Source organism: Neophocaena asiaeorientalis, unplaced genomic scaffold, assembly GCF_003031525.2.
Source record: "Neophocaena asiaeorientalis asiaeorientalis breed wild unplaced genomic scaffold, Neophocaena_asiaeorientalis_V1.1 scaffold307, whole genome shotgun sequence".
In the NCBI taxonomy this organism is placed as follows: domain Eukaryota; kingdom Metazoa; phylum Chordata; class Mammalia; order Artiodactyla; family Phocoenidae; genus Neophocaena; species Neophocaena asiaeorientalis.
The window spans coordinates 1482600-1509607 of NW_020171817.1; the positions used below are offsets into that span (position 1 = coordinate 1482600).

General features: G+C 48.0%; 1 protein-coding gene across 3 annotated transcripts in view; it reads left to right on the forward strand.

Moving 5' to 3' along the window:
* F13A1 (coagulation factor XIII A chain) overlaps positions 1-25790 on the forward strand; it is a 137480-nt gene extending 111690 nt beyond the window's left edge. For all 3 annotated transcript variants that reach the window (XM_024738487.1, XM_024738478.1, XM_024738492.1), the window contains exons 13-15: positions 5135-5295; positions 17977-18113; positions 24001-25790. In XM_024738487.1, the coding sequence (XP_024594255.1) occupies positions 5135-5295; positions 17977-18113; positions 24001-24154 (452 nt within the window). In that variant the 3' untranslated portion in view covers positions 24155-25790. The remainder of the gene's footprint in view (positions 1-5134; positions 5296-17976; positions 18114-24000) is intronic.
* The last annotated feature ends 1218 nt before the right edge of the window (positions 25791-27008 follow it).

Sequence of the window (27008 nt, forward strand, 5' to 3'; positions counted from 1 at the left end):
CTTGCATACATGGCCTTCCAAAGCGTCTTCTTCACTATGAAAAATGCAGACTAGTTTAAGTAGGACTGGGATTGACAAGCCGCAGCTTGCACTGGGGACTGCAATTTCGACCTGTCTCATTCCCTTGGGTACCAGTGTTTGGTGTGTACAACAGCTGGTCACTCAATTGGCCAAATGAGCCAACCGGAAGAACCTGGTCTCCAGGCAGGGCACACGGAGTTAGAAAACAGAGCATGTTGAAAGGGTCAACATGGCAGGGCACCAGATCCATTGACCTGACAGGTGAGTCAGGAAAAGAAATGGAAAAAAAGGTATATGAATAATAATTTTTAAAATGCAGAGGCAGGCAAGACTATGATCCCACCTGGGGTGTGGCCAAACCACATGTCTCACTTGTTTTCAAGCTTCCTGGATTCGATGTCTGTCCCAAGCCTCAGGAAGTACCTTTGGGAGGCTTCAGAAGGATATTCCCTGAAAACTGAGAAACTATTCCTAAAATATCCTAATTTCAAGAAACCTACTCAATCTTGAAGGAAGCAAATCCTCCTCGATTCAGTAGACTAGCCAACAATTAAGAAATCACCATAGTATTTGTTTTGGAAACTGGAAGATCTAGCACTTGGAAGAAAGGTAATTCTTACAGAAACGCGTAGTCAGTATAAAGGACTCAGGAGAAAAAACAGTCATCACAGCTGTTTACGACAGACAGACCCAGTGGATTTAGAGGGCCTGAACCTTGGAATTAGACAAATCTGGATTTTAGCTGTGACTGTGTCACCTACTAGTTGTGTGTCCCTAGGCAAATTACTTAAGTAATCTGAGCTCATCTGCACGTGGAAACAATACTACCCCCATCCCTGGGTTGTTGATTCACCCCCACCACACACACACACCTTTATTTAATGCCTACAAGTCCAGGTATTATTTTGTGCTGGTGACACAGCAATGAGTTGCTTCTTGACGGTCTCCTGGGAGGAAGTTGGGGGCTCCACAATAAACAATCAAACAAGTGACTATATATGGTTCTGTGTAGAATAGGAAAATACAAAGCAAGGTAAGGAAGACGGAGTGCCGGGGGTGGGGGGGGTGTGGTCAAGGAAAGCCCCTCTGATAGGGTGACATTTAACAGAAATCTGACAGAAGGGAAGGAGTGAGCTTTCCAGCCAGAAAAAAAAAGAAAGTAAGTGCAAAGGCCCTGAGGCCAGAGCTCATGTGATGTGTTCAGTGAGCAGCAAGGAGACCAGGGTCAGGAGCAAAGGCATCCAGGAGAGGCTAGTGGGTATAAACAGGTAAAGACCTGGAGGCCCTTGTAAAGATTCTGGCCATGATTCTGAGTGAGCTGCAGAGCCTTAAGACGGTGTCGAGCAGGAGTGTGCCCTGCTCTAACTTGGGTTCTGAAAGATCACTCGGCTGCTGTGCTGAGAACAGACTATAGGCGATGTGGAATTGAAGCTTAGAGACTAGTTAGGACGCTGTTGCAATAGTCCCGTGAGAGATGGTGGTGAAGGTGAGGGAGGTGGTGACAGCTACCAGATCTGGGTGTTTTCTGAAGGTAGAGCCCTCGGGATTGGTTGACAGGTTGGATGGGTGGCGTGAGAGAAGGGGGCTGTGGAGGAAACTAAATGAGATAATATATGCAGAAGGCTTCCCGCAAGTAGGCTCCCCATAAATGCTAACTTCCAACGTGTTTACACTTTGGGAAACTGAGACCAGAAAGGTGAGTTGACGTGTTCAAGGCCACACATAACAATTAGAGGCAAAGCAGGTACCAGAGGCCACATCCCATTCAGGCAGGTGTGGTGAGCCAGCTCTGTGCATTCTTGGGCCCTAAGTAGGCCCGCCCCTTACTTGTGCCCTGTTGCCTGGGGTCCAGCTGCCCCTCACTCCCCTGGACAAGGAACTATACGCCATCCTTTTCCCACCGCACTAGGGTTCCCTCTCGCAATCTCCTTCCCCTTCTCTCCATGATCCAATAAAAGCCTGAGCTTACGTGAGTTAGCGGGCTAGAACGGCATGATACATTAGCCATCTCAGTCATCGATCTAGGGATACCGAAGCCTGACTCAGTATCAACACAGCTCCCGCACACTCAGCCCACCCCAAGGCTTGTCCTCAATAACCTGAAGGGAGTTGAAGACTGTTTCTTGCTTTCCCCTGCATGTAGGTGGCACTAACGGCATGCGATAAATTGCAACCTAAAATCAATTGCAATATATGGCAAAAAGCCACAGGATCTAGACATCGATCAAGCAGGTCAGGGTACGATCCTAGGAGAGTCCGTCGCAAAGAAAGTTTTCCAAGTAGAACGGGAAGCGTATTTTCCACATTGATGATGCAAGGGAATGTGTAGGCTAGAATCAGCTGGGAGGATCTGAATAACTTAAACCTCCCATACCTTCAAAGGTGCTATCGTTTCCACTTGGCTATATTTAGTTTTCTTTGCTCTTTGGAAAAGAGATGAAGCAGCTCCTGTCTGTGTCCCCCCCTGGCTTTCCCCAGACACCATAAATGGTATTGGCAGGGTCCCAGCTCCACCACTCAGAGAATGAAAATCTCTTCTTCTTGCCACATTTAATAAACTTTATCTAGAACAATTTCTTGTGTGGTGGCAAAACACAGCATTTACATAATGTACTATTTCAGGAGCCCTGTTCCCTTGGGCTCAGAAACACAGCCCAGTTTCTTTAGTGCCAAGATTTAGAGGATGTTCTACCTCAGAGAATGAAGAGTCCCGAGGCTGATATCAAGGCAGCGAGAGCCTCTGTAACGATGTCAAGCACATCTCGCCAACCTAAACAGCCCAGTGGTCAAACACGGCCCTCTAGAAATAGCTAGAGGATGTCCTTTTTTTATTATTATTATTACCGGAGGCAGCTAGAGGCAAAATGCGTGTTCTTCAAGGCCTGTCACTTTGCTGCTCCATCTGGCGAAGTGAAAACAACCCCCATGTGCTCGTCTGAGGTTGTCTCCAACTGAGGGACAGAGCCTTAATCTCCTGGACGATTCACTGCTCGGGGAGCCATGGAGGAGGCAAGGTCCAGGCTCAGTCCCAAAGAAGGCGGCATGAGTAGGTCACCCAAAAAGGCAGAATTTGAGGGTTAAGGTCAAGACGAGGTCTTCGATTCCAAAGGCCAGCTCTAAGTGGAATGGGACTGCCCTAGGCAGTAGGCCGAGTTGCTGACTGCTTGTCTAGGGCGGACCAGTATGTTCTAATAACTCTGCATAGCCCGTGGCCGTCTCTCAGCCTGGGCACCACGAACTTTCAGACCGGACAGTTGTTACGGGGCCTGTCCCGTGTGTTGTGGGATGTTTAGCTGCATCCTTGGCCTCTACCCGATAGATGCCAGTAACAACCTCCAGCTGTGACAACCAAAAGCATCTCCAGACGTTACTAAACACCCCTGGGGGGCAAAATTGCGCCCCATTGACAACCACTGGTCTAGGATGACCATCCTTTCCATTTTGCCATCAATTTCCATTTTGCCAGGAATTGGGTGCATTCTGGGGTGCAAGACTTTAAGTTTCAGAACGGAGACCGCCCTAAGTTCACCCAATTCCACCCTAACACCGCCCCATCTCCTGCTACAACCTCCTATCTCTGGGAGCCCCTCAAACTTGAATATGTACCATCTGAGCATCACATTCAAATACAGATCCTGATTCCCTAAGTGTGGGTGGGGTTAGAGAACCGGTGGCAGGCTCTTACAGGGCTGATCTGGCGGTGGGAAGGGCGGGTCCCCCTAGTTGTTGAGCAGTACTTCTCAGCCCCGCTGCACGTAAGAGTCATCTGCAGAATTGTAAAACAAAGCCTGGGCCCCAGCCGCCAAGATTCTGATTGAATTGGCCTGGGGTGGGATCCAGCAGGGCAGGTTTTTAAATGTCCCTAAGTGATTGTGAGGTAAAGCCAAGACTGGGTGGTCACAGCACCTACTCATCCACGCAGAGACGTTGAGGCAGATGGTAGGCACGGCCTGATGCACTGTCGTCTGGGAGCCCAAAAGGCAGGAGACCTCCCTGTGCCCTGGAGTTCACCCCACAGGGTCTTCCGTCCCGGGTCCTGGACGGCCGCTCGTGAGGGAGGGCTAAAATGAGCCACCCTCTACACTTGAAACTATCAACCTTGGGAATTGTTTCCTTCAATAACTTCCACCGGAGGGAGGAATCTTTGGCCAAAGGCAGACATTGAGCAGGGAAGCCATGGTGGAAACATTCGATTCCATGCAGCAGGGACGGAGGCCCCTGGCTCTGCCCAGGCCCGGGCTCGGCTGGCAGGAGAACTGCCCTTTGCCCTTAAGAATCCTGGGCTCTGGGAAATGAGAGTGAGAGAAATTGGGCAGCGCCGCCAAACAGAACCTCACGGCTGTGGTCAGAGCCGCAAGACAGGATTCCCGTCCTCAGCCCGGATGGTGAGCAGAGGGGGGCCAGGACCATGCCCTCCCTCCACCTGTCATCCTCACTGGCTCGTCCCCAACACCTAAATGCTCCCCTTGTCGGTGCCTTGAGATCACAGAGGTCTTTTAAGTTGCAAATAGCAGAAGGGGTGGGAGAGAGTTGCATGCCTGTGGTGAAAACTGGTTTCAACTGCTTCTTTCTCTTAAATAGAAAAATCAAGCCAGATTGGTACAATACAAGCTGGAGAGAAAGTGTGGAGCACAGGAATCAAGGAAAAGGTTTAGGCCGTTGACAGCTTTGCTCGAGCGTGGCCCGTGGCCTGCGTGAGATGTGTCTTATCACGGGAGGGCACGTGGCACGGTGGCCGTGGACATCACTGTCCCACATCTGTCACCTTGGGACTGTTTCTGCCGAAATCCAAGCAGCCGCAGCTAAAACCCCTTAGTCCTTGATTTTAAACCTCTTTGTCACGTTGCATTTTACAACAGCAAAAGCACTGTTGGGAAAATTTGACACGTTTTCTCTAGGAAGACTTTACTGAATGTGAAATTTCCAGCACATTCTTTACCCCAGAAGCCGGAGAGCTTCTTGTCCCTGATGGGCTCTGTGTTCCACTTGCCCTCACCTGTGTGTGTTCCTGGTGGAGACTGTGCTAGCGTGGCAAAGATGGGGCCCTCAGGGAAGAGTGAAGCAGCTCCTACCCCACGTCCTGACATCGCCATGTTTTTTTTCCTGCTGTCAGTCAAGAAAGAGGAGGTGCTGATCCAAGCGGGCGAGTACATGGGCCAGCTGCTGGAGCAGGCGTTCCTGCACTTCTTTGTCACAGCCCGTGTCAATGAGACCAAGGATGTTCTGGCTAAGCAGAAGTCCATTGTGCTGACAATCCCCAAGGTCATCATCAAGGTCAGTGTTAGCATCTCAGATGAGGGAGAAAGGCAAGGTTGTTAGTGTTTATGAATGTGTGTGTGTGTGTGTGTGTGTGAAAGTGTGTCGTGCTCCAAAAAAAAAAAAAAAGAACTAGGATCCTCCCGTTCTTTGAAAGAAGTAAACCACCCTATACACTGACGTGCACATATAACACTTTTCTCTCCTCTCCAGATTTAAATATATAGACTTGGCTGCAGATATAAATATAAACTGGGGGTATAAACACACTTGTGGAGGAAGATAGAGATGTGTAAAGGATGCAGATACGTGGAGCTCAGTGTCTCCAGAATAAAGTAGGCCAGGCATGGCATCAAACAGAAGCCGCCTGGATCCCCTCCCACCTGCCTTTAGGACTGTACCGTTCTCCATGAAGCTATCGCTGTATACAGTAGAACGCACAAACCGAAACGTCAGCGTGATGATCGTGACTTGTCATGTGTGTCTACACCTGGCAACCACCAGCCAGATGCAGACACAGAGGATTTGTGACATCCAACACCCCAGAAATCTCCCTCACACCTTTTGCAGTCCATCACTCTCTCCTCCGTCACCGAGACAGCCATTGCTCTGACCTCTATCACCGGAGGGCCTTTTTTGTCCGTTTGGCTAATAGTCGTTTTAACGTTGTCTCTCCATTAGCCGCCCTCTCTGTCCAAATGTCTCAAAGGCACTTGGCAGTGGAGAGGTGAGCATGGGTGAAAGGGCAAGGCAAATAGGCAGCCTGTTTGCTCCCACTTCTCAGGACCACTGGCAGCGTCCATGGCCACATCCCCGAGACACCTCTTGCCCTGGGAGCAGAAACCCAGGCGTCCATCAGGGTTCTTGGGGTGTGACATCTCGTGTCAGCCTTATCCAGGGCTTGGAGACCTTTCCAAGTGATTGAGTGATTAGCACAGAGCTGAAGGTGCATTCCTCTAACGTGGTAGGTAAATCAAAATGTTAGAGGCACTCATATTTGAAAGCCTCTAGAGGTGGGCTGTCGGCAATGGGCGGGCAGGGAGCGGTAGGCCTCGTGTCTCTTCTGAATCGTTTGCTGAGAATCACTTGTAAAGCTAATAATGTTGTGTAGCATTCAAAATGGCAGCCTTCCCCCTGGGTCCAGTGCCGTGTGGACGGCCCTTGAGGGGCCGATGAGGGGCCGATGAGTCCCACCAGGCCGACATGTAGGGCCCCGGAGGAAGAGAACCCCAGGCCCTCCTTTTCTAGGAAGGATTGAATCTTCACGCCTCCTTGCTTCTTTCACCCCGGTCACCTACACAAGAGGCCTTAAGAGATAGCATAAAAGTGAGGGGTGCAGGTCTGCAGGCAGAACAGGGAAGTGGTACTGGGGTTCCTGCAGAGGAACCGCCTCTCCCCTGAGCATAAGGCGCTCGTGCCATGACTGGGGCAGCCTGCCCACCCGCCACGTGGCGGCTGCCCTCGTGGCGGGCTCTCCTGGGACACGTGCGGTGCCCCACAGGCCTCTCCCGGAGGCTGGGGGAGACCTCCTTTCCCGCTGCTTCAGGAGCTCAGCCTCTGAACCTTTCCCACCAGAGGCGAGGCCCACACACTCACCTAATTATGAACTGGCAGCTTGTCCCCATGAAGGGCTCAGGAGAGAGCTCTCCCCAGCTGGGAAGTGATCCAACCCCAGCATAAAATAGAATTTAATTGCCCCGCTGGTAATAAACTGGATGAACACAGGAAACTGATAACTTTCATCTTTTAGACCTCATTAACTGAAGGATTATTGACTAGTCATCTTCCGAGTTTACTCAGAGAGCAGTTTAACTCCCCACGGGTAGAACCCAAATCCCTTCTCCTGCAGCTCAAGTGACCTGGACGGGGAGGGTGTACTTTACTTTACACAGAGTTGTGTGGGTTTTTTGCTTTGTTTTGTGTTGTTTTTCAATTTCCATAAGGGTGTCAAAAAGGCAGTTCTTAGAGGTAATGCATTTAGAGGGTAGGGTCATGTGACTGGGACTCTAGCAGGAGAGAGATGGAAATTGGTCCAGGAGTGCTCAGGAAAGCAGGCAGGCGCATCCTCACAGAAGCGGTCGCTTAACCGCTAACCTCACCAACCGTATTAGCCCCGAGGACAGACTAAATCCGAGCCGCGGAAGAGGTGTTCCTGGGTAAAGTCCCTCATACCCTGGAAGCCACCCAGGTGTCCCTGAGCTGTGAGAGGCCCCAATTCCAGAAACTGGCTAATGGACTGGCGACCAGGATTCTAGTTAGTCTACTGGAGGCGTGGGGTACGGACCGCGGGCATCCAGACGGCAGGTATCCTGAAAGCGACTGCGGTGGGGGGAGGACACAGACAAAAGGAGGAGCGGGGAAGGGAGGAGAAAAGAAATATACATTGAAACAAATGTTACCCAGGAGACCTCAGGGCGGGAGTCAAATAAACTGCATAAACAGGAGTTGGAGAGGAAGCTAAATGCAGTGAAAGTACAAAAGCACGGGGGCTCAGAGGTCCAGACCACATGGGACACATGTCCCCAGGTTCTAAGAAAACGCTAGAACACTTGGTCCATCTCTCTGAGCCTGGGACTGGCCCACAGCTTACAGAACCTCCCAAGGTCACTATGCTGAAGACACAGGATGAGAAGGTGTGAGAGACAAGGGTCAGGACGGAGGATCCCCCCACTCCGAGGCAGGAGGGGGAGGGGCTGAGACTGGCACACAGTGCTCACAATGACAGTAGCTATGGGTACTGAGGTCTACGCTATTATGCTTCTCCTGTGCTGTCTTATTTAATCCTCATTTCCACCCTACAGGGTGGGCAGTATTGTACCCATTTTACAGATGAGAAATCTGAGAGGCCCAGAGGAGGCGGTGCCCTGTAGCATGGTGGTCAAAACACAGGCTCTGGGACCAAACTACCTGAACTCAAAGCCTGTGTCCTCAACACACTGGCTGTGTAACCCTGGACGCATCACTTACTGTCTCTTAGCTCCTGTTCTCTCAGCTGTTTAACAGAGACCATGGCAAGTCTTACTTCGTAGAGCTGTTGCGAGCGTAAAACGAAATAATGGGTACCTAACGCCTAGCTCACGGTCAACGCCGAGTATGTGCTGGTTGTTGATATTGTCCTTGTTACTGGTCACAAGCCACTTGCCTGCGATCACCTGCCTGATAAGGGAGGGAAGATAGCTTCCAACCCAGATCTTACTGATCTGGAAGCTAGTACAGGTAAAGGCTCGGCTACGTCGCTCTCACACTGGAACTTTCACCAGAATAGAAGATGGCGACTGCATTTACCGAACAGCCTGGTGTTTCCGGGGAGGAGAGATCACAGGAGTTGGAGTGCAGTGGGGTGTCAAGGGCTAAGGCTGTAGAACCATAGATGATCCTTGGTGAGTGGATAACATTCAGCCGGTAGAGATGGATGGAGAGACCACTCCAGATGTTAGGGGAAAAAAAAACATAAGCAAGGGCGGTGTGGGGAGCGGCTGGAAGCTGCCGCAGCGGGAGTGCAGGCTGGAAGCAGGTGACTAGTGAAGAGAGCCCAAGCAAGGCAGCCTGGGGCCACTTTGAGGTGAGGCTAAAAGGTTTGGATGAGAGCTTCCCAAGTGATCTGAGAACAGGGGGGCTTCAGTGGAGCTTCTAGAGCACGAATGTAGCATCATTGTCAACTCTGACCTCCCAAGAGTCGGAGCCTCTTGCATTTCTCCCTTCTCTTCAAAGCCTTTGCCCAAAGCACTGTCTCCTGGGAGACCCAGCTCAGCCTGGGGGCTGGAGCTGCCTGAGGGCTAGTTTGCAGCTTTTCTTACCCAGCTCCCTTTCTAGAGCAAAGAGACACCAACCTGGACCACGATGGGGCCCGCCTGTCTGGATCCACATCACCGTCAACCAAAGCAGTTAGGCCAGTGGACACGTCCTTACATCCTAAGGACCCAGTCTTGCATTGCATTCGTCCCCATGAGCGCAGATATCGGAACTGGGTTAAACTGTGCTCCCAGCTGACTCATCCCGGCACCCACCACGCATGAGTCACAGTGTGTGAACCTCATGTGGAAAACGGCAGGGAGAGGCAGTCATTAAACTTTAATGAGCACACATCTCTTTTCTCAGGCTATCAAAATATTTTGATGAGAAAAGCATATTTTATTAAAATCAGACATAGAATTTGTCTCTGCCTTCCCACGTGTTGATTGTTGTTAAGAGGCTTTAAGTCAGGAAAAGATTCTTCAGCCTTTTGATGTTTAAGGAACGGCTATTTGGGGGAGGGGACGGGGGCAACAGAGGGCATTCAGCTGGTCTGCCGGCTAGAGGCTGGTTTGCAGGAGTCGTGGTGTGTGACATGGGGGCAGAGTGCCGGTGGTTTCCTCCCAGTCTTGGGGAGCAGTGAAGCTTTCACAGTTTTCACGTCCTCACCCAAGTCAACTAGAGCAGGGACGCCGGGGTGGGGGGAACCCTTACAGCCCCTTCTGTAGAGAAGCCCCCCAGCACAGGGGCTTGGATGGCTGGACCCGGACATCCCGGGTTCCTAATTCTACCTGGGCTGCTCTGGGCTAATTCGTCAACATCTCAGATGTAGAATGGGTCCAGGAATACTGCTGACCTTGTTGGGTTGCTGGGAGGGATAATAGAAATAATCCTTATAAAGAGCCTAACCTGGTACCTTGATCACAGTAAGTACGTGATGAAGACCAGCTTCTGTCAGCTTCCATCACACGGCATAGCCACCACCAAGTCTCCAAACCTTTTCTCCCTTTCCTGCTTCCTCTCATCCTCCTTCTTTCTCCTCTCTCTCCCTCACACACACATCCTCTCTCTCTGAACTTCCCTGTCCCTTTTTGCAAAATAACACACTCATAATACTAGTCCCAATGTTAACTGCAATCATATATAAAAGCCGAAGTGGTTAAGGACTAAACCTGGGCCGTTTCTGAGAATGCTTAGCCCCTGCCAGGACCGGTGGCTGCTGGTTGGTGTTTGCTGCCTGCCCGCCCAGTCCTCTCTGTGCTGGGGGTTCTGTAGTCAAACCCCTGACACTTGCTCAGGGCAGGAGCCGCCCTCTGGCCAATGCTCACCTGGTGGCCTTGAAACCGACCCCTGGGCGTTGAGCACTGCATTGTTCCCTGTGGGAGCCTCCTGAGAGCGGGCCGGTCCCGAAGAGCCTGGAGGAGACTTGGGGGACAGAGGAGAGGTGGTCACGTGTTCCCCCATGACCTCCTTTCAGTATCTGGGAAAACAACTCCCAGTGCCATTTAAAAGTGCTCGGGTCCCACCGCATCTTTAGTATTATCGCGTAGGACAGTCCTGTAGCCTTTTCAGAACATGATGAGACACCAATAGGCTCATTCTCTCCTATGAATGAGGAACAATTTTGCTAGGAAAAAAATAAAACCACTTTCTATGTATGTGATTTTAAAAAGTTACAGCCATGAACAGACCATAAACCAACAGGTGGCCCTAGATTTAAAAAAAAAAAAAAATCTTTTAAACTTTTAAAATAAGAACAGTTGACCGTTTCCAAGATTTTTTTTCACACACATTTTAACGCGCCTCCCTGCTTCCGCCACCCCAGGTTGTACACAGTCCGCACAAGTGCAGGAGCTGTCCTGGAGTGGCATTGACATGATTTCAACATGCGTTTGCTCATTACTTATCTGTTCTGTTGGCCAAAAGAATTTTTCGGTATTTCTCCATCCCGATGTTTAGTCACTCACTCATTTATTTAATCATTCTACAAAGAGTTATTTGGTGACCAGGGGCACTCCTCTTGCACCAGGCAGTGTAGCCAGGGCCTAGGAAAGGGGGTAATTCCTAGACATCAACCAGCAGAATGTCCTCCCGGCACTCTGGACCTGCAGCGGTGAGGAGAAGGCAGGTCACGTGGGGAAGGTCCCTGCTGCCCACCCCCCCGGGTGGTGGCTTCCTCTGGGTGGCTCCACTCCAGACCAGATCCGACACCTGTGGGAGCTGTGCCCACACAGTGGATAATGAAGGGACCAAATCGAGCCCACTCGCCACTCACCAAGCCACACAGCCTGGCAGGACGCTGTGTCCACTGGAAAAGGGGCTCCCTTTCCTAACTAGCACAGATGCACCGGTGCCGGCTCCACGCCCAGATCGCTTCGGAATCAAGACACTGTCTTGGCTTTTCTTAACCACCACTGTGCTGCTGTGTTCTAACTGGAGCCCACCACTCACCTGAGGTCGAGTGTAAAATCCTCTTCGTCCCTCTTCTGCCCGTGCCCGTCCGTGGCAGCCCCAATTTTAACCAGAGAAGAGCAAAGCCGGCAGGGATGCTACGGCGGACGCCTGGGCCAATCTCCTCCAACATCCCAGTTCATGTGTTGTTTTACTTTTTAACCGGAGGACAGGTTAAAACTGGGGAACCACCTGAGGAATAGCGAGTGTCCCCAAATGCTTGACAGCCACCAGGTACATGGTGAGACTTAACTGCAGTTTCACTTCATTCTGTGAGAGCCTAAATACCTGCAGCTTTCCATCGAGGCAGAAAATGAACAAAACTCTGTGTCTAATCATCCCGAACCCCAGCCCCTAAACCGTTTCTCCTGCCGTGTTTCCCACCGAGCATGTTTCTCCCTCCGGACCTCCCGTGGGTTCTCCGTGACTCTGACACGTGTTCCAGTCACCAGGAAGCACCCCTGCCGTGTCCACAGCCCTTCAGTGGGAGACTGGAGCAGGGCACGGGGTGTGGGCTTCTCCACATCTCTTTAGAAAGTGTCAGTGGAGGCCGCCAGCTTCTCTCCTCTGTGCTTCTCGGCTCCGGCACCTGAGAACCCGAATCCACATCACTCCCCACGGGGGAACTTGAGGCTGAGGAAGTCCTCCTGGTCACCCTGGCAGCAGTGTCTCCCTCCAAACCTCCATGGCATTTAGGGTCAATAATTGTGATGTTGCAGGTGCTCTGCCAGGTCGCTTCACGTACGATGTCACACTGAATCTTCCCAAGAACCTCGTAAGAAACCGAGGCCCAGAGAGTTCAAGTGATCGGCCCGAGGACACACAGCAGTGGTCCCTGGTCTTCGGACCCTGAGTCCAGCATGCTTTCCCCTCAGCGTCCCTCAACCATGGTCACTGTCTTCGTCCCGGCCACCACAGTGGTGCCCTCAGCGCTGCCGTAAGCCATCTGTGGAGAAAATCAAAGTCTGTCTGTGAGGTCCCACCATGAGGCGCTCTGAGCAGGTGAAGTCCACGGACCTGGGGAGGGTCCCAGGCAGGGTACCACCAGCCATGGCTTTACATGCTCGGATAGCTGACTCTCTCTCCATCCTCTGTTGGTCCCGGAGGATCAGGCGGTGGGTTACTCCATTGGCCAGGAGAGCACGTCCCAGACTCTCTGTGAGCGAGGCCTCCACTGGAAGGGGAACATGTCCCCCTCCCTCTCAGCACAGCTGTGGGACAAACTGCATTTGAGAATGAAGACGAAAACCACTGGTAACTGGGGTTCCTAAAACAGGCTCTCTGTGCATTCCTGTTCACACGGAAGCAAAGTAAAACAGCAAGAACGGCAGATCTCATCTACCTTGTCGTATGATCAGTGTGCTTGAGCTACTGGCTCTTTTTTTAAAAATGATGTCTCTATCTTTACCCCGAACAGCACATCCTGTAATCACCAAGTGATACAGTATATCAAGGCCTCAGTCACATTGTCACATTTTACCCTGGCGTAGAAATCTGCTTCTTTCCCCACAAAGTCAAAAAGAAGGAGTTGAGTAGTAATATATATGTTTTCAAATTTAGCTCAGAATCGAGTTGTAATCACTGTGCTCGATGGTAGCTTAGTGATGGCAAAAGGTAATATGCAAATGATTCTTCAGTGGGTTTCAGGAAATAAAGAAGCTATTCTCGGCAGAAAAGGTTACTATTTTTGCCTCTCTGCTGTCAGAGATGACAGTGTACGTAGTGCTTAAAGATGAAGGCTTTGGAGTCAGAAAGACCTAGATTCATATCTGGGTCCTGCCAACTTACAGGCTCTGTAACCTGGGGATTTTGTTTGTCTTCTGAGTTTTAGTTTCACATCAATAGAATGGGGATAATGTTCATGTCCACTGCCGAGTCCATAGAGGATCAAACAAGATAATGTAAGTGAAAGGAAGCCTAAGTAAACACTAAAAGTAATGTGAGTTGCTATTATTATTACTTACCAGAGTCGGCGCAGCGGGTGGTTAAGCAGTGACTCTGGCGCCAGGCTGTCTGCATCCAAGTCTCGCTTCCCCTACTTGCTGTGTGAACTTGAACAGTTCACTTCACTTCTTTGTGCCTCACTTTCGTCATCTGTAAAATGAATTCTCATAGCGTCTACCTCATAGGGTCGTGAGGATTAAAGAGTTAATATAAGAAAATCCCTTAGCAGCATCGTCCAGTAGAACTTTCTGTAATGACGGGAATGCCCTAAACCTGCACCTTCCAATATGATAGCCACTAGACACATGTAGATGCTGAGTACTTGAACTGTGGCTAGGACAACTAAAGAACTGAACTTTAATTTCATTCCATTTTAATTCAGTTAAATTTAAATAGCCCCTTGTGGCTGGTGGCTACCACATTGGACGGTACAGACTTAGAACATCGCCTGACTGTCGTAAAACCTGACCGTCGTCAAAAAAAATTTTGCATTATTTAGTCAAGGCGAACCTAAGTGGGCTAGTGAGAAGCAACTGTGGTGCCGGTGCTGGTGAAGTGGTTTGCAAACAAGCAACTGCCTGTTACCAACAGTGACCATAGGGTGGGGAGGAGGGGAAAAATCATTTTCCACTAATTCGTGGAATCCATGATGGACAGCACTTGAAGTAAGGGCTGTGACGTGAACTAATAAATCATGTGAATTACATTGACAACTAGGTTCATTCTTTCTCAAACTTTTTCCTTCATTTCAGTTTTGATTTTGAATAGTTATTATGCATGTTATAAAGCATATACTCCATGGAAGAGGGCTTCTGATTTCCTAAAAGGTAACTTCCTCCCAAAAGTGTGTGTGTGTGTGTGTGTGTGTGTGTGTGTGTTTTAGTAACTTTCTTGTTTATCAGAGAAACAGAATACTGATCGTTATGGAACAGCATAAAAGACAAGAACTCAGTATGTCAATATCGGTGAAGGATGTTTAACTTGAAAATGCATCATATTTTATGTCAGTATAAAAAAACCAGAAATATTTTAAATGGAATATTGAAAAAAATCAAGGTGCAAAAGTATTTGATGTCACTGAGTATGACATATGCTTCATCCTTTTCTCTGGTCCAGGTAATGTCCCGTCTTCTCTATAGTGAACACACTGCTAATTACACCCCACTTAAATCAACACATAATATGAAAATACTATGTATAATGCTCCCTTCTCCTTGAAAGCGGGAGGAAATACCTCCACTTAAATTGCCTAAGCAGAAGACAGCGATGCTGAGTGCTGGGCAGGCTTTATATTTGGTTTGGTTTGTGTTTCTAAGTTTCGTTATTATCTCAGCAGTCAGGTAAAGGACGTTTAAATCCGGGTGCAGGAGACCAGTGTCAGAAAAGGGACACGAGCCTTTGTTAATTGCAAAAGAAACACTCTACGACCCGAGAAGGGTCCCCTCCTTCAGGCTCCAGTATCAGGGAAGGCTGAGAAGTACTTATATACCCGCTCCGGCAGCTAATAACAGAGGTCATATCTGGAAGCAAAATGATTAGGTATGACACGTGAAATTATCTGAGGAGGCTTCATCTTCTAATCATATTCAGATCTAAAGCCTATCTCTGAAGGCCTAAACCCTGGGCCAGCCTTTCAAATACTAAATTCCCCTTATTTCTGCCATCAGTCACCTGGAAGGGTCCACTTTGCTTTCCACAGCAGAAGAATCTTCCTGTAGAGGTAGCCTGCCAGTATGTAAAGGATCCTTAACTTGGAGCCCATCAGTCCCTTGAGGGCCATGGATAGATATCCTGGGTCTGTAGTGAACCCCCTAAAACTACCTGCAAAGTGTATGTATCTTGTATTTGTCACTGTGTGTTTGTCCGTGGGAGGAAGGGCCAGTAGCTATTATCAGATTTTTAAGGGGTTGTCCCCGTAATCTCAATGGCATACCACGAAGAAAGCAGATGACTCCAAAATATTTTTCCCCCAAAATCAAAGTGATCATAGCAAACACTTTCACCAATAGTGTCTCTAAAGCAGTCCCACTTTCTCCAACTTAGACAGCTTTTGTAAATGTTATCTTTATCCTGTATTTTTAGAAACCAAAAAGTGTTCTGAAATTTTTTTCAACTTAGGAAAAATATGTTGGATGCGCTTGAGAATTAAACCAAAGATTCTATGTAAAGTATTCTAATAATGCACTTTTATACAGTCATCCCTCGGTATCCATGGGGATTGGTTCCAGGACCCCTGCAGATACCAAAACCCATATCCACAGGTTGAGCATCCACAAATTCAACCAACCTTACATTCTGCTGTGCATGCCAGGTTGAGGACCACTGAGACACATTGCTTGGCATACAATCCATGCTTTGTAGGTGACACCTGTGGTTGTCATGACCAAAATCAGTGTCTGCTCCACCCCGACTCCTCTTTCCAGCCCTCCACCCATCCCACCTTAGCAGGTGGAGACTTGAATGTAATGACCATGGAGAATTGGTTGCAATTTTCATTTTTCTTATAGATTTTTTAAATCCCATAGACATAAATTTAGCCATCAACATGTCTTAAAGAGTAAAGCCACTATTTACAATGGCCAGGACATGGAAGCAACTTAAGTGCCCATCAACAGATGAATGGATAAAGAAGATGTGGCACATCTATACAATGGAATATTACTCAGCCATAAAAAGAAACGAAATTGAGTTATTTACAGTGAGATGGATGGACCTATAGACTGTCGTACAGAGTGAAGTAAGTCAGGAAGAGAAAAACAAATACTGTACACTAATACATATATACAAACTCTAAAAAAAAACAAGGTTCTGAAGAACCTAGGGGCAGGACAGGAATAAAGACACAGATGTAGAGAATGGACTTGAGGACACGGGGAGAGGGCAGGGTAAGCTGGGACGAAGTGAAAGAGTGGCATGAACATATATATACTATCAAATGTAAAACAGATAGCTAGTGGGAAGCAGCCGCATAGCACAGAGAGATCAGCTCGGTGCTTTGTGACCCCCTAGAGGGGTGGGATAGGGAAGGTGGGAAGGAGATGCAAGAGGGAGGAGATATGGGGATATATGTATACGTATAGCTGATTCACTTTGTTATACAGCAGAAACTAACACACCATTGTAAAGCAATTATACTCTAATAAAGATGTTAAAAAAAAAAGAGTAAAGCCATAAGGTTCTAATTCTTAATGCTAGAGCCAATGAGCGAGAATCTTCTTCTCTGGGCAATGGCCTTCCTCTTTCCCTCTATTCACGAGAAAGGCTCATTTCCACATGATTTTTCCTGTGTTATAGACCGCTTAAAGAATAAGGCAGTATAGTGCCTGGGTTGATGTATAGAAAACTCAACCAACCAATAAATTTCATTTTTAAGCAGTCAACCTAATATAACAAATATCTACTGGACACCAGCTAGATGCTGGAGTTGAAAGTGGGCTAAAATAAGGTGAATAAAGCAAACTACCCCAAGTATTGCTAATCCAAAAAAGTATGAGCTATAATGTATTGAGCCTTTGTCCATGCGCCATGCATTGTGTTGGCTGCTTTAAATGTGTTAACTCAACTTGCTCCTTTCCTGTGATGGAAGAACTACTGATATTATCTCCTTCCCAAGTTATTTAGAGCTTATACAGACCCATCCACTTGGCATACAAAGCCCCTAGACGAACAAACAAATACTATAGCCCCCTGGTCACTTTCCAGCACGTCGTGTTGATGTTGGGAAAGCATATAGTCCCAAGTGTGTGGTACATCGTGAACACAGCATAAGAACTAATAATAATAACAACAGCAATAATAATAGCATTCTACGTAGATTACCCCATAGGAACGCCGGTCCTGTTTCAGAGACAAGAAAACTGAGTCTCAGAAAGGTTGGAAAAGTCACCCAAGGCCCCACTGCTAGGAAGCGTTGGAGCTGTCCTTGAACTCTGGCCACTTTGCCAAATACCCGATACTTCTGACACTTGTGATGGATAAACTCACCACAAAAAGCCTTACAGCCTCCTGGACGCAGATGCTGTGGCTGCAGAGGAAAAGTCCCTTTTGCCTATTTTAGTGTCCAGATTCCTCTCCTTCAAGTTCAACGGTGAGGCCTCCCTCCTCGGACATATTTCTTTCTAGAGTGCCTCCAAGTAAGAAGGCGCAGGCCCCGTGGAGTGTTTTCTTCCTCTTGAACTCAGAGATCCCTCCTGTCCCGGCAGGAAACTTGAACCCCTTCCAGGATCAGAGTTCGCCTGGCTGCCCTCACCACGGAAAGCTGCTGCTACACCAGATGCACTTCCACCTCCTGCTGAAAGCCACAGCTGGGGGCCACGGCTGTTCACCTCAATTCTAATTAGGGTGGTTTTCGTAATGGGGAAACGAGTGCGATTCTAATTAGTAATTGTCCCATCTTTTTCTCGATAGGTATCCCCCAGTCAAAGCGATAGCCTCGTCGCACTGGTTCCCTTGCCAAAAAGTGGTCATGCTGTAAAACACAAGAAAAAGTAAAGAGGGCTAAAGATACAGGGGAGCATAAACAGGCGTTATGGGCTGCTAAGGAACTTCTCTCTCTCCCAATTCACTTCTTAGGTCCATGGCGCTCAGGTAGTCGGTTCTGACATGGTTGTGACCGTTGAGTTCACCAATCCTTTAAAAGAAACTCTGAAAAATATTTGGATTTACCTGGATGGTCCTGGAGTGACGAAACCCATAAGGAAGATGTTCCAGTGAGTGCTGGGAAAGTGGGGAGGTGAGGTGGGGTTGTAGGAAGTTCTGTCTCTCTCCGTGTTTTCCAAACTCACATCCAATCCCCAGCGAACACGTCTGAGAAGCTGCTACCTCCAAAAGCACAGCGTTGCTTTGACCAACACTTCCATCATTCAATCCTTAAAACCACCTCAATGGGGGGAGCACTATAATTAGCTCGCTTTGGTGGTGGAGGAATTTGAGGCTTTGACAGGTTGACTGGTTTGTCCCAAGTTGTGCATTTTATAGAAGTAAGCCAACATCCAGACGTGGCTGGCTGATTGCAGATCCCGAAGTTCAAGAAGTTTGCCATACTCCTTCCTCGTGTACTCATTCTTCTCGTATTTACGGAGGTATCACGCTAAAAGATGTCCCTTTTCTTGAGTCCTTTCTTTCCAACCCCACCTCCAAGATCTTACCAACCGGCTCTCTAGAACTGTTGCTTTCAGTAAAACAAAGGTGAGCCTAGAGAGTTCTAGACTTGGTTCCCTATTCAAGGGACCAACGACCGCCCTGCACTCTGTAGTAACATGAATGAAACTCTGCTTCTTCCACACCTCGCGCCATTAGATTGTGCCCTACAGTTCTCAGCTTCTGTGACTTCTACTGACAAAGAGTGTCACCCATTCCGTGTTCAGGTACTTCTAGTCGTTAGAAAACAATTCCACCTTTCAATCCCACCGATGATCCAAACCCCGTCATCTGGACCTGTATACAGAGTAAGGCACATTTGTCTTCCATCTAATGGTTTGCAAATGTTTGCAAAAAGCTGTCCAGTCTTCCTTGCGTCTTCTCTGTTCCTACACTGACTTCATTCCCCTCATCCCTAACATGGTTTCCCACATCCTCCAACTTGTCAGTACTCCTCTTCAAGTGTGACACCCAGAATGCATCCCAATCTTTGAGGTTTATTACTCTCATTTCTACCACAAAGAAGTCCCGGTCAGCATCGATCAATCTAGCATATTTCCTGTGGGGTGACCTTCTAAGGTATAAAAAAGGAGGTGCAGGGATTCGGAAACTGCCTTATGACCCAGATATGTTAGGAATTTCCCCAATGCCCTTTATGGGAGCTACCCCGCTCGGAGTCTGTGAGACAAATGCGAGGCCTCTTTCACCCTTTCTGAAGCACCTTTAAAGACAATGTGTGCACTAGGGGCTCGCTGCATTTGTTTGAAACTACAGTGCTCACAGCTTCTGCATCCCATCATTTAAGAGGTACCTGATGCTGGAGGATGCAATAAACAACAGAGAAAATAATCGGAGTGCTTTTTTTAAAAATGCAAAAGCACAAAACATAACAACATTCCTGTGCTAATAGGAAAGCTGCAAGAAAAAAAAAAAATTAAATTAGAAATCAACCCCAGCTAGAGGGAGAGGTCAGTAGAGCTAGCCCTGCTTTCATCAGAAACGACAGTCTCACTCACCCATTCTCACACCTTCCCACTCGAATCAGATGCAAGAATCGCTCAGGCAAAGTGAAACACATTTCTTCTTTAAAACAGCCCCCTGCTGTAGCCAATTTTTCCTTCTCCAAAAGGCCTCATCTGAGGGTACTAGAACCTCCTGCCACTTTGACACCTTGGCTGTGCAAGAATTCCACCTTGATCCCAAACCAATGCAAGGAAGGAGATAATCTGTGTATTAGAAGAAAGATGAGTCCTAGTGCAGTGCAATGGCCCACCATTTAGGAGGCACAGGGCTCAAAGAGGGTTGAGTGTCCAGGTGCATTTCTTACTGTTAATATCTGACATTGGGGTAGGACAAAGGGGGGTGAACTGGGGAAAGGATGGAAGAGGCCAGTCCCTACACGGTGGACACAAAGCAAATGTCCCGCCCGCACTCTGCCGTTGGCTCTACTGGTAATCACCTTCAACGCATAGGTCTATGGCAGATCAGTAACAGACAGAGAGCCAGGTCCTCAATCCCTTATGGGGATCCAGATCCAGAGGGTGGATCTCTCCAAAGCTAGGGAAGCTTTATTTCTCAGAGACTGTCAAAAATTGGAAATAACTTGACATAGAAAATACTTATGACCTAGGGTGGGCTTGGGACTTCGGAGAGACCACTGGTTTCTCTGTTTCCTCCTGATTCCTCCTCACACCTTCACAGCCCGGATCTGAGCCAGCCAGCACCCACAACCATCTTTTCGGATGGTTGAAACACTGCGGTGTACCCTATACCGCCAAGACCTGATCAAAGAGTGGCAGATCAATGTGACAACTTGGACCCTTAAGAAGTGCAATTCTGGAGAACCAGAACCCTTCACAAGACTGTATTCCTTTCTCAGATCCACGCCTTGAATAGTCAAGGGAGTCTCCACCCCACCTGCCCACCCGAGGGCCCTAGGCGTTAGGGGGTCTGGAGCTCCAAGCAGAGGGTCTGGAAGGCGGGAGCTAGCGAGCAGGGCATTGAACGAGGAATAGGTGGTGCCACGTCCACTCCTCAGTCAGGACACAGTCAACTCCACTCCAAAATGATTTACCTTCCTGCTCTCCCCCCCGACCTCCCCACACCTTCCTCGGGTGCTCGGAGGTGCTACTCCCACAGACCGGCAGCTGTCCAGCTTCTGCCCTTGATACTTCTGCAACATCAAATAATTCATCTTCCGGATTCCTTTTTCTCTTTAAAAAATGATGAGGTTCCGTAAGTTATTTTAAGAGAAAAGTTCTCCGACTTTGTGATTTTGTTTTAAAGTTTGAGTCTCTCAAGTAGGACAGAGGGCTAGACACGTGGAGGACAAACCATTGATAGTTGCAGCTTATTGCGGTAAGAATCCCCTACGCCCGCTTGTGCTCAAAATGATAAATGGCCGGCGTATCTCGATTGCTGAGCGCGTTACTGAGAAACATTTATCACAACGTCTATCCCTGGGAATATAGGATTATTCCAGTATTACTCCACTTTTTTTTTTTGAATTTTATTTATTTATTTTTTTATACTTCCCTTAGCAAGATGGGGAAATGATGTTTTTCTTTCTCTGTGCATGCATTTTTCTGTAGGTAAATGCATACTTAGGCGTGCATGTGTCTCTTCATGTATGAGTATCTCCACTGATGCTCATGAGTGGGCATAGATACGTGGATGGATATCATTACGGGGACGCATTAATGAGTTAGACCAAATAATGAAGTAAGGCTCAGGGTTTACAGTTTCTGTTTGAGGGAGTTGCCTGGACTCTAGGCCACAGGCCATATCCTTAAGTGGGACAACTCTTTCGCAAAATGTTCTGGATGGATCACTTGCGGAAACCAGGGAAGAAAGAATGAATGGATCAGGGTAAAAACAGCACAGCTACTGAGAAATAAATATCTAAAAACCTATATTCATACTGAAAAGATTATTTAAATTAAGGGTAGAGAATTGTTTCTCTGCATACAAGCCAGAAGAACTTTCCTAAAGTACGTTGCAGGGAGTTCAGGCAGAAAATGATGACCACAAAGGTGATGGTGATAATAATAATAGCAAAGCAGCAGCAGCAGCGTATGTCTAATACGAGGTATTTAACCACATCTTGCCACGGTTCTAAGCGCAGCACAAACACTAACTCACCCACCCTCTCCACACCCCTCTCAATATTTCATGGTGTCCTTTTACAGGTGAGGAAACCCGCAGTGAGCTCAGCGTTTTCCAAACCTTGAATCATAAAAATAATTTACTGAGTTGGAAAAACACTCCCATATGTAGGCTCTGGGTGTGTGCTTGTCACATAATTTGGCTTTTCTGTAACTGAATAAGATAATTTATATAGCCTCATTTCTAAAGAACAAAAATTAAGAGCTAATGACAAATTAATCGAGACGTTGAGACTCTCAGAACCAGTGCCTGGGGCAGCCCTAGAGAGAGGAGTCCCCTGGCCTTAGAGGCATTTCCCAATTCACTGGCCACAGATACAAGAGTAAAGGGATTTCTTATTTAGCGGCTAGATTTCTAAGATTTGAAGCCTTTCCCCTTTTCATCCCAGAGGATGTACACCTGCAGCCAGGTAAAATCCATGTTGTTTTAGTGATCTTTGAGGATATCATGGGACTCTAACTTCATGTACAGTAGGTCAAGCACAGGTGGATGGCCCCATATTTCTCCTTCGCTCTGGCTCTGTCTAAAGTGATGCTGTATGGCCCTGACCTCCAAGGGCAAACGGGGGCTCTCGTAGCTGAGGCCTTTGAGCCACTCTAGACTCACTGACAGTCCCCGTCTGTGCCACCCTCCCACCACCGCTCCAGTTCAAAGCCACAGTGCTGCCGTCAGCTCCTTTGGTTCCCAGGCCACCCCGTGGAGCTCGTAGGAAGTGCCCTCCCATCCCCTGGGCCCTCGCTCAGGGGTCTAAGGATCTACCCACCAAATTCCTCTGCACAACACGTTCTTCATTTCTGAGCACCCTCTTTGTGTCCCCAGTGTGTGTCTCTGTTCTTCCAGGGTCTGGGCCATCAGGATCTGTGACTGTGGAAGATTCCACAGGCTCCTTAGGACCTCAGAGTCCTCGTCTGTAAAATGGGACAGTCGGATGAAGTGATTTCTAAGTCCTTTCCAATTCTGACATGCTGTGCCCCAATAACCCCATAAAAAGAGTCTGGTCCCTTTTCTCTCTTTTTTAAGACATGTCTGGTGGTCTCCATTCAAATCCCTGATGCTTTCCCAGAAAAGTGCAGGCCAAGGGTTATACACAAAGCTGCCCAGCGCATGCCTGGCCTGAGTCAGAGAGCGGAGACCAGGAATCCTCCAATAACAAGACCTGCAGGAAGCTCTCAATACTGAACAAAAGGGCATCTGTCTTGTTTGAGAAATCAGACATATGAAAAAGCAAGCACAGTGGTCGGAAAAGGCATTTCATTGGAGGATACAGGATGAAATCTAGTATAGAGAAGTAGAAAGAGCATGGGCTTTAGAAACAGATAAACTTGGGTCCAAATCTTGCCTTTGCCCATTAACACCTGTGTGACCATGGAAACGTTACCTCCCGTGTTTAATCCCTTCATTTTTCTTAACTAGAAAATTTGTCGAATAGTGTCCACCTCAGGGGACTAGCATACATATAAAACCTGCATGGAATCTCCTCCACATGGGGAGTGGCGGCGGGGGGGGATATGTGAAATACTCCAGAGAAGCCTAAATTCCCCACCCCGATTGACTCCGTCATCTATTGGGCTGGGCTTGGCCATGACGCTTAGGAAGACCTCAGAGCATGGCCGCAGGGGATGAGGAAAAGCAGGACCATTGAAGGCCCCACCATCAGGATGGATTAGGGCATCAGCAACAAATGCGTAGCAGCAAGGTATGTGGGCAAGGGACCAAAATCAATTGGTTGAAACAGGATTTTGAATTACAGAGCATGCTGGGTGACGTTCCAGATCCTGGGCCTGGGAACAGGTCTATCCCAAGGGGGTTGACCAGAACCAATTAGAGCGTCAGGACCTCAGTAAAGGCAGCTGGGGGTTCAGAGAGAAGTCTGATGCCAGGAGGGTACTTTAGCCCACAAATGAACCAAGGGAGATCAGTCATGTCCTCAAGGCTACTGTGGAAGCCTGGGGATAAGCGGAAGTTCAGGTGACTCATGGCTGGCTGGCCGGGTGCTCAGCTCAGCTCTACCACACACTGCATGGACCACGTCCACCAGAAGGCCAGCTGATGCATCCGTGTGGGAGGAACCAGGACCCACGGGGCTGTCTCTGCTTGAGCCTCATCTAGGGGCCTCATTCAGGTGGTCACTGGAAATCGGCCACCCTGGCCCTTCCGTCTTCCAACCACCATCAACCAAAAGAAAGAGAGCCTGTGACCCAGGCAGGGGTCTCGCTGCTTCCTGGTCAAGGTGGGAAACTGCATCTGCCTCTCTGGAGCATAAAACCTTTCCCGTCTCTTCCATCCTTTCAGGGAAATCCAGCCCAACTCCACCGTGAAATGGGAGGAGGTGTGTCGGCCTTGGGTTTCTGGCCCTCGCAAGCTGATGGCCAGCCTGACCAGTGACTCCTTGAGACACGTGTACGGCGAGCTGGACTTGCAGATTCAGAGACGACCGCCTATGTAGCTGCACAGGGGCCTGAGACGGGCCCGAGCACTTGGCCTCTTGTAGTCTTGGCTAAGGAAATTCTAATGCAAAAATAGTCAGCTCTTGCTCTAACTTAGCTGTGAAGACCCGGACAGGACTGGTAGAGCTCCAGAGTGGTGATGCCACGTATTTTGAAGACACACTTTTCAGCGTGGCTATTCAATGTGGAAGTTAGTTTTTAATCGCTCCATCTTCCAACGGATTCTTAGCATTAGCTTAAATTAAGCCCTAATTAAGCTCTCATAGGTCATAAGAGTAAAAGTGATAATTTCTCATCTCAGATGGCTGCAGCTCCAAGTACCGGAGGACTTCCCTTAGAAAGGGGATCGGCTCAATACCTGGCCTCCCGTAAAACGTCTGCCGCTCAGCCTTTTCAGGGTAATGTACTCCCCAGACAGGAGGCCAGCACATGATTTGGGCCCTAGAATTCTATTCCCCTTTCTCGGAAGCAGTTTTATCCTCTGTGTCAGAATATTTTTCCCAGGAATTGAGCACGGCATCGTTTTTCTTCTTGGCAAAGCCAGGGAAAGGTCTTTCACCTTGCACCTGCAGCAAAGCTACAGCCTGCCAAGTTTCACAGATTTACCTTGTGAGAAGATGTGGCCCCATATTAACAAATTGCATTTGTGGAAAACTTGATCACCCAAGAGAAGATAAGAAAGCAGGTGCAATACTCAGATCTATTAAATAATGTCATTTTATAGTGCATTTTACAGGAGTTGTCATGCTGTGGCCTGATTAGCAGGAAACATTAGCCCTAACTTTAACCCCTTGGGGGCTGTAGTACTAGAAAGTAACAAGGCCGACTTGGGACAGGAAGGGTGAGCAATTAGTCTCTTTAATTAGTAATTATACTTCACCTGTCTCTCTGGAAGCATCTCCTTTGCACAATGACACAGGTCCAGATACACTCTCAGAGATGGAATAAGCCCAACAAGTTGGAGAAGCTGGCAGATTTAGTGACCAGACACGTGGAAGGATGGGCAGCCACTAATTCTCGTGTCCTTCACATCACCCGTGTTGAGACCTCAGCTCGGCACACAGGTGCTACAAGGTAATATGGACTCCACCCTGCAAACCACCAGCGCTAGCACACACCCAGTGACAGAGGATGCTGACATCATTCGTATTAGGCTCCAAGGTTCCAACACACAAGGCCATCTGATATTTATTTGCAAGGCTGATTTATTGTCAGAATTATCCATTGATATGCCTAGAATGTGATTGAGGTCAGTAGACTGTGATTCTTAGCAAAAAAAAAAAAAAAAGAAAGAAAAGAAAGTTAGAAAAGAAAAGAAAAGATGAACAGTGAGAAGGAAGCTGGGGAAACGTCCCAATGAAATTCTCTGGTCTCTACAAGCACATTTCTAAGCCTTTGAGACTGTTCCTGAACCTTCAGCACCAGGAATCCATGAGGGTCCGCTGGTCCCCTCTATAGGTGCATCATAGCTAACTGTACTGAGTAGTCTTCCAGCATTTGCCAGGCCTTCCAATACTCCATTCTAAACTGAAATGCGTTTAGCTGGGCTGTTAAACTGGCTTAATAGAGTGTATTCTTATTAACTAGAATGTAATCAAAGCTTAAAATAAAGTTCTGATTGTATTTGCATCTGCACAGAAGTGAACACTTTTACTTGTCGATACAGCATGTTACTAACCACAGCTGCCCAAGAAACCACCCTTCTTTAGCAGTAGATAACCCACCCTGGAGAGTGAAACAAGCATCTCTCCTTTAGAGGAAGGGACTCGAATAGGTAATGATGTTATAGTTAGCTTTCCTCACTGCTCTCTCTACATTTCATTAACCTCATTCACCAAAGGAGCAAGTTTGGTTCAAAAATCAGTTTCCAGAAACTGCAAAATCTCTGTAGATACTTTTTCATGAATAATCCCATGAATCATTATGGTGACTCAGTGGACAAGCCAGCAGGAATACCTATCATAACGGACACCTTTTGTGGTCTTAGAACAGAGATGGGAAATATATGACAGATATGTATCAGAGGTCCTATATTCATGGCAGACATCACTGAACAATTGCATCTTAGGTAGGGCCTCAGGATCCTTCTGCACACAGTACTCCAAGCCGCTATTACCAACTGATAAGGAGTGTTGGCACTCAAAATAAAACCTGTTCGCCATACCTACCTTAGAGCCAGCCCATCCCCTTTGACAACTGGGACTCTACACTGTGTAATAATGCTGTGGCTCTAAAAATCATATCTTAGCACTGGTAACAAGCAGCGTACCTCAGATAGCAGCAGAGACTCTAAATCCCAGTTTTTGCCCGTTATAGTCCTCTATTCTTTTTTTTTTTTTTTTTGCGGTACGCGGGCCTCTCACCGTTGCGCCCTCTCCCGTTGCGGAGCACAGGCTCCGGATGCGCAGGCTCAGCGGCCATGGCTCACGGGCCCAGCCGCTCAGCGGCATGTGAGATCTTCCAAGACCGGGGCACGAACCCGCGTCCCCCGCATCGGCAGGCGGACTCTCAACCACTGCGCCACCAGGGAAGCCCAGTCCTCTATTCTTTGAATGAATCCTTATTTGTGTTTACAGCTTCGATGACTAAAGAGGGGTAACAATACTTTTATTTTCACAAGGTTCTTCTGGGAGTATATCAAGCAAGCCTTAACAACAACACATGCAAAACTGTAGATAGATAGATAGATAGATAGATAGATAAGAGAGAGATGGTTGAGTGAGAAAGAGAGAAATGAGAGAGATTGTATGAATATGGTTGTGTTTCAAATAATTTTACTGTATCAACCCTTTAAAAAAGTAAATATTATTATTTCCAACCTGTTGATGAGAAGCTAAAAAGGCCTAGGAAGCC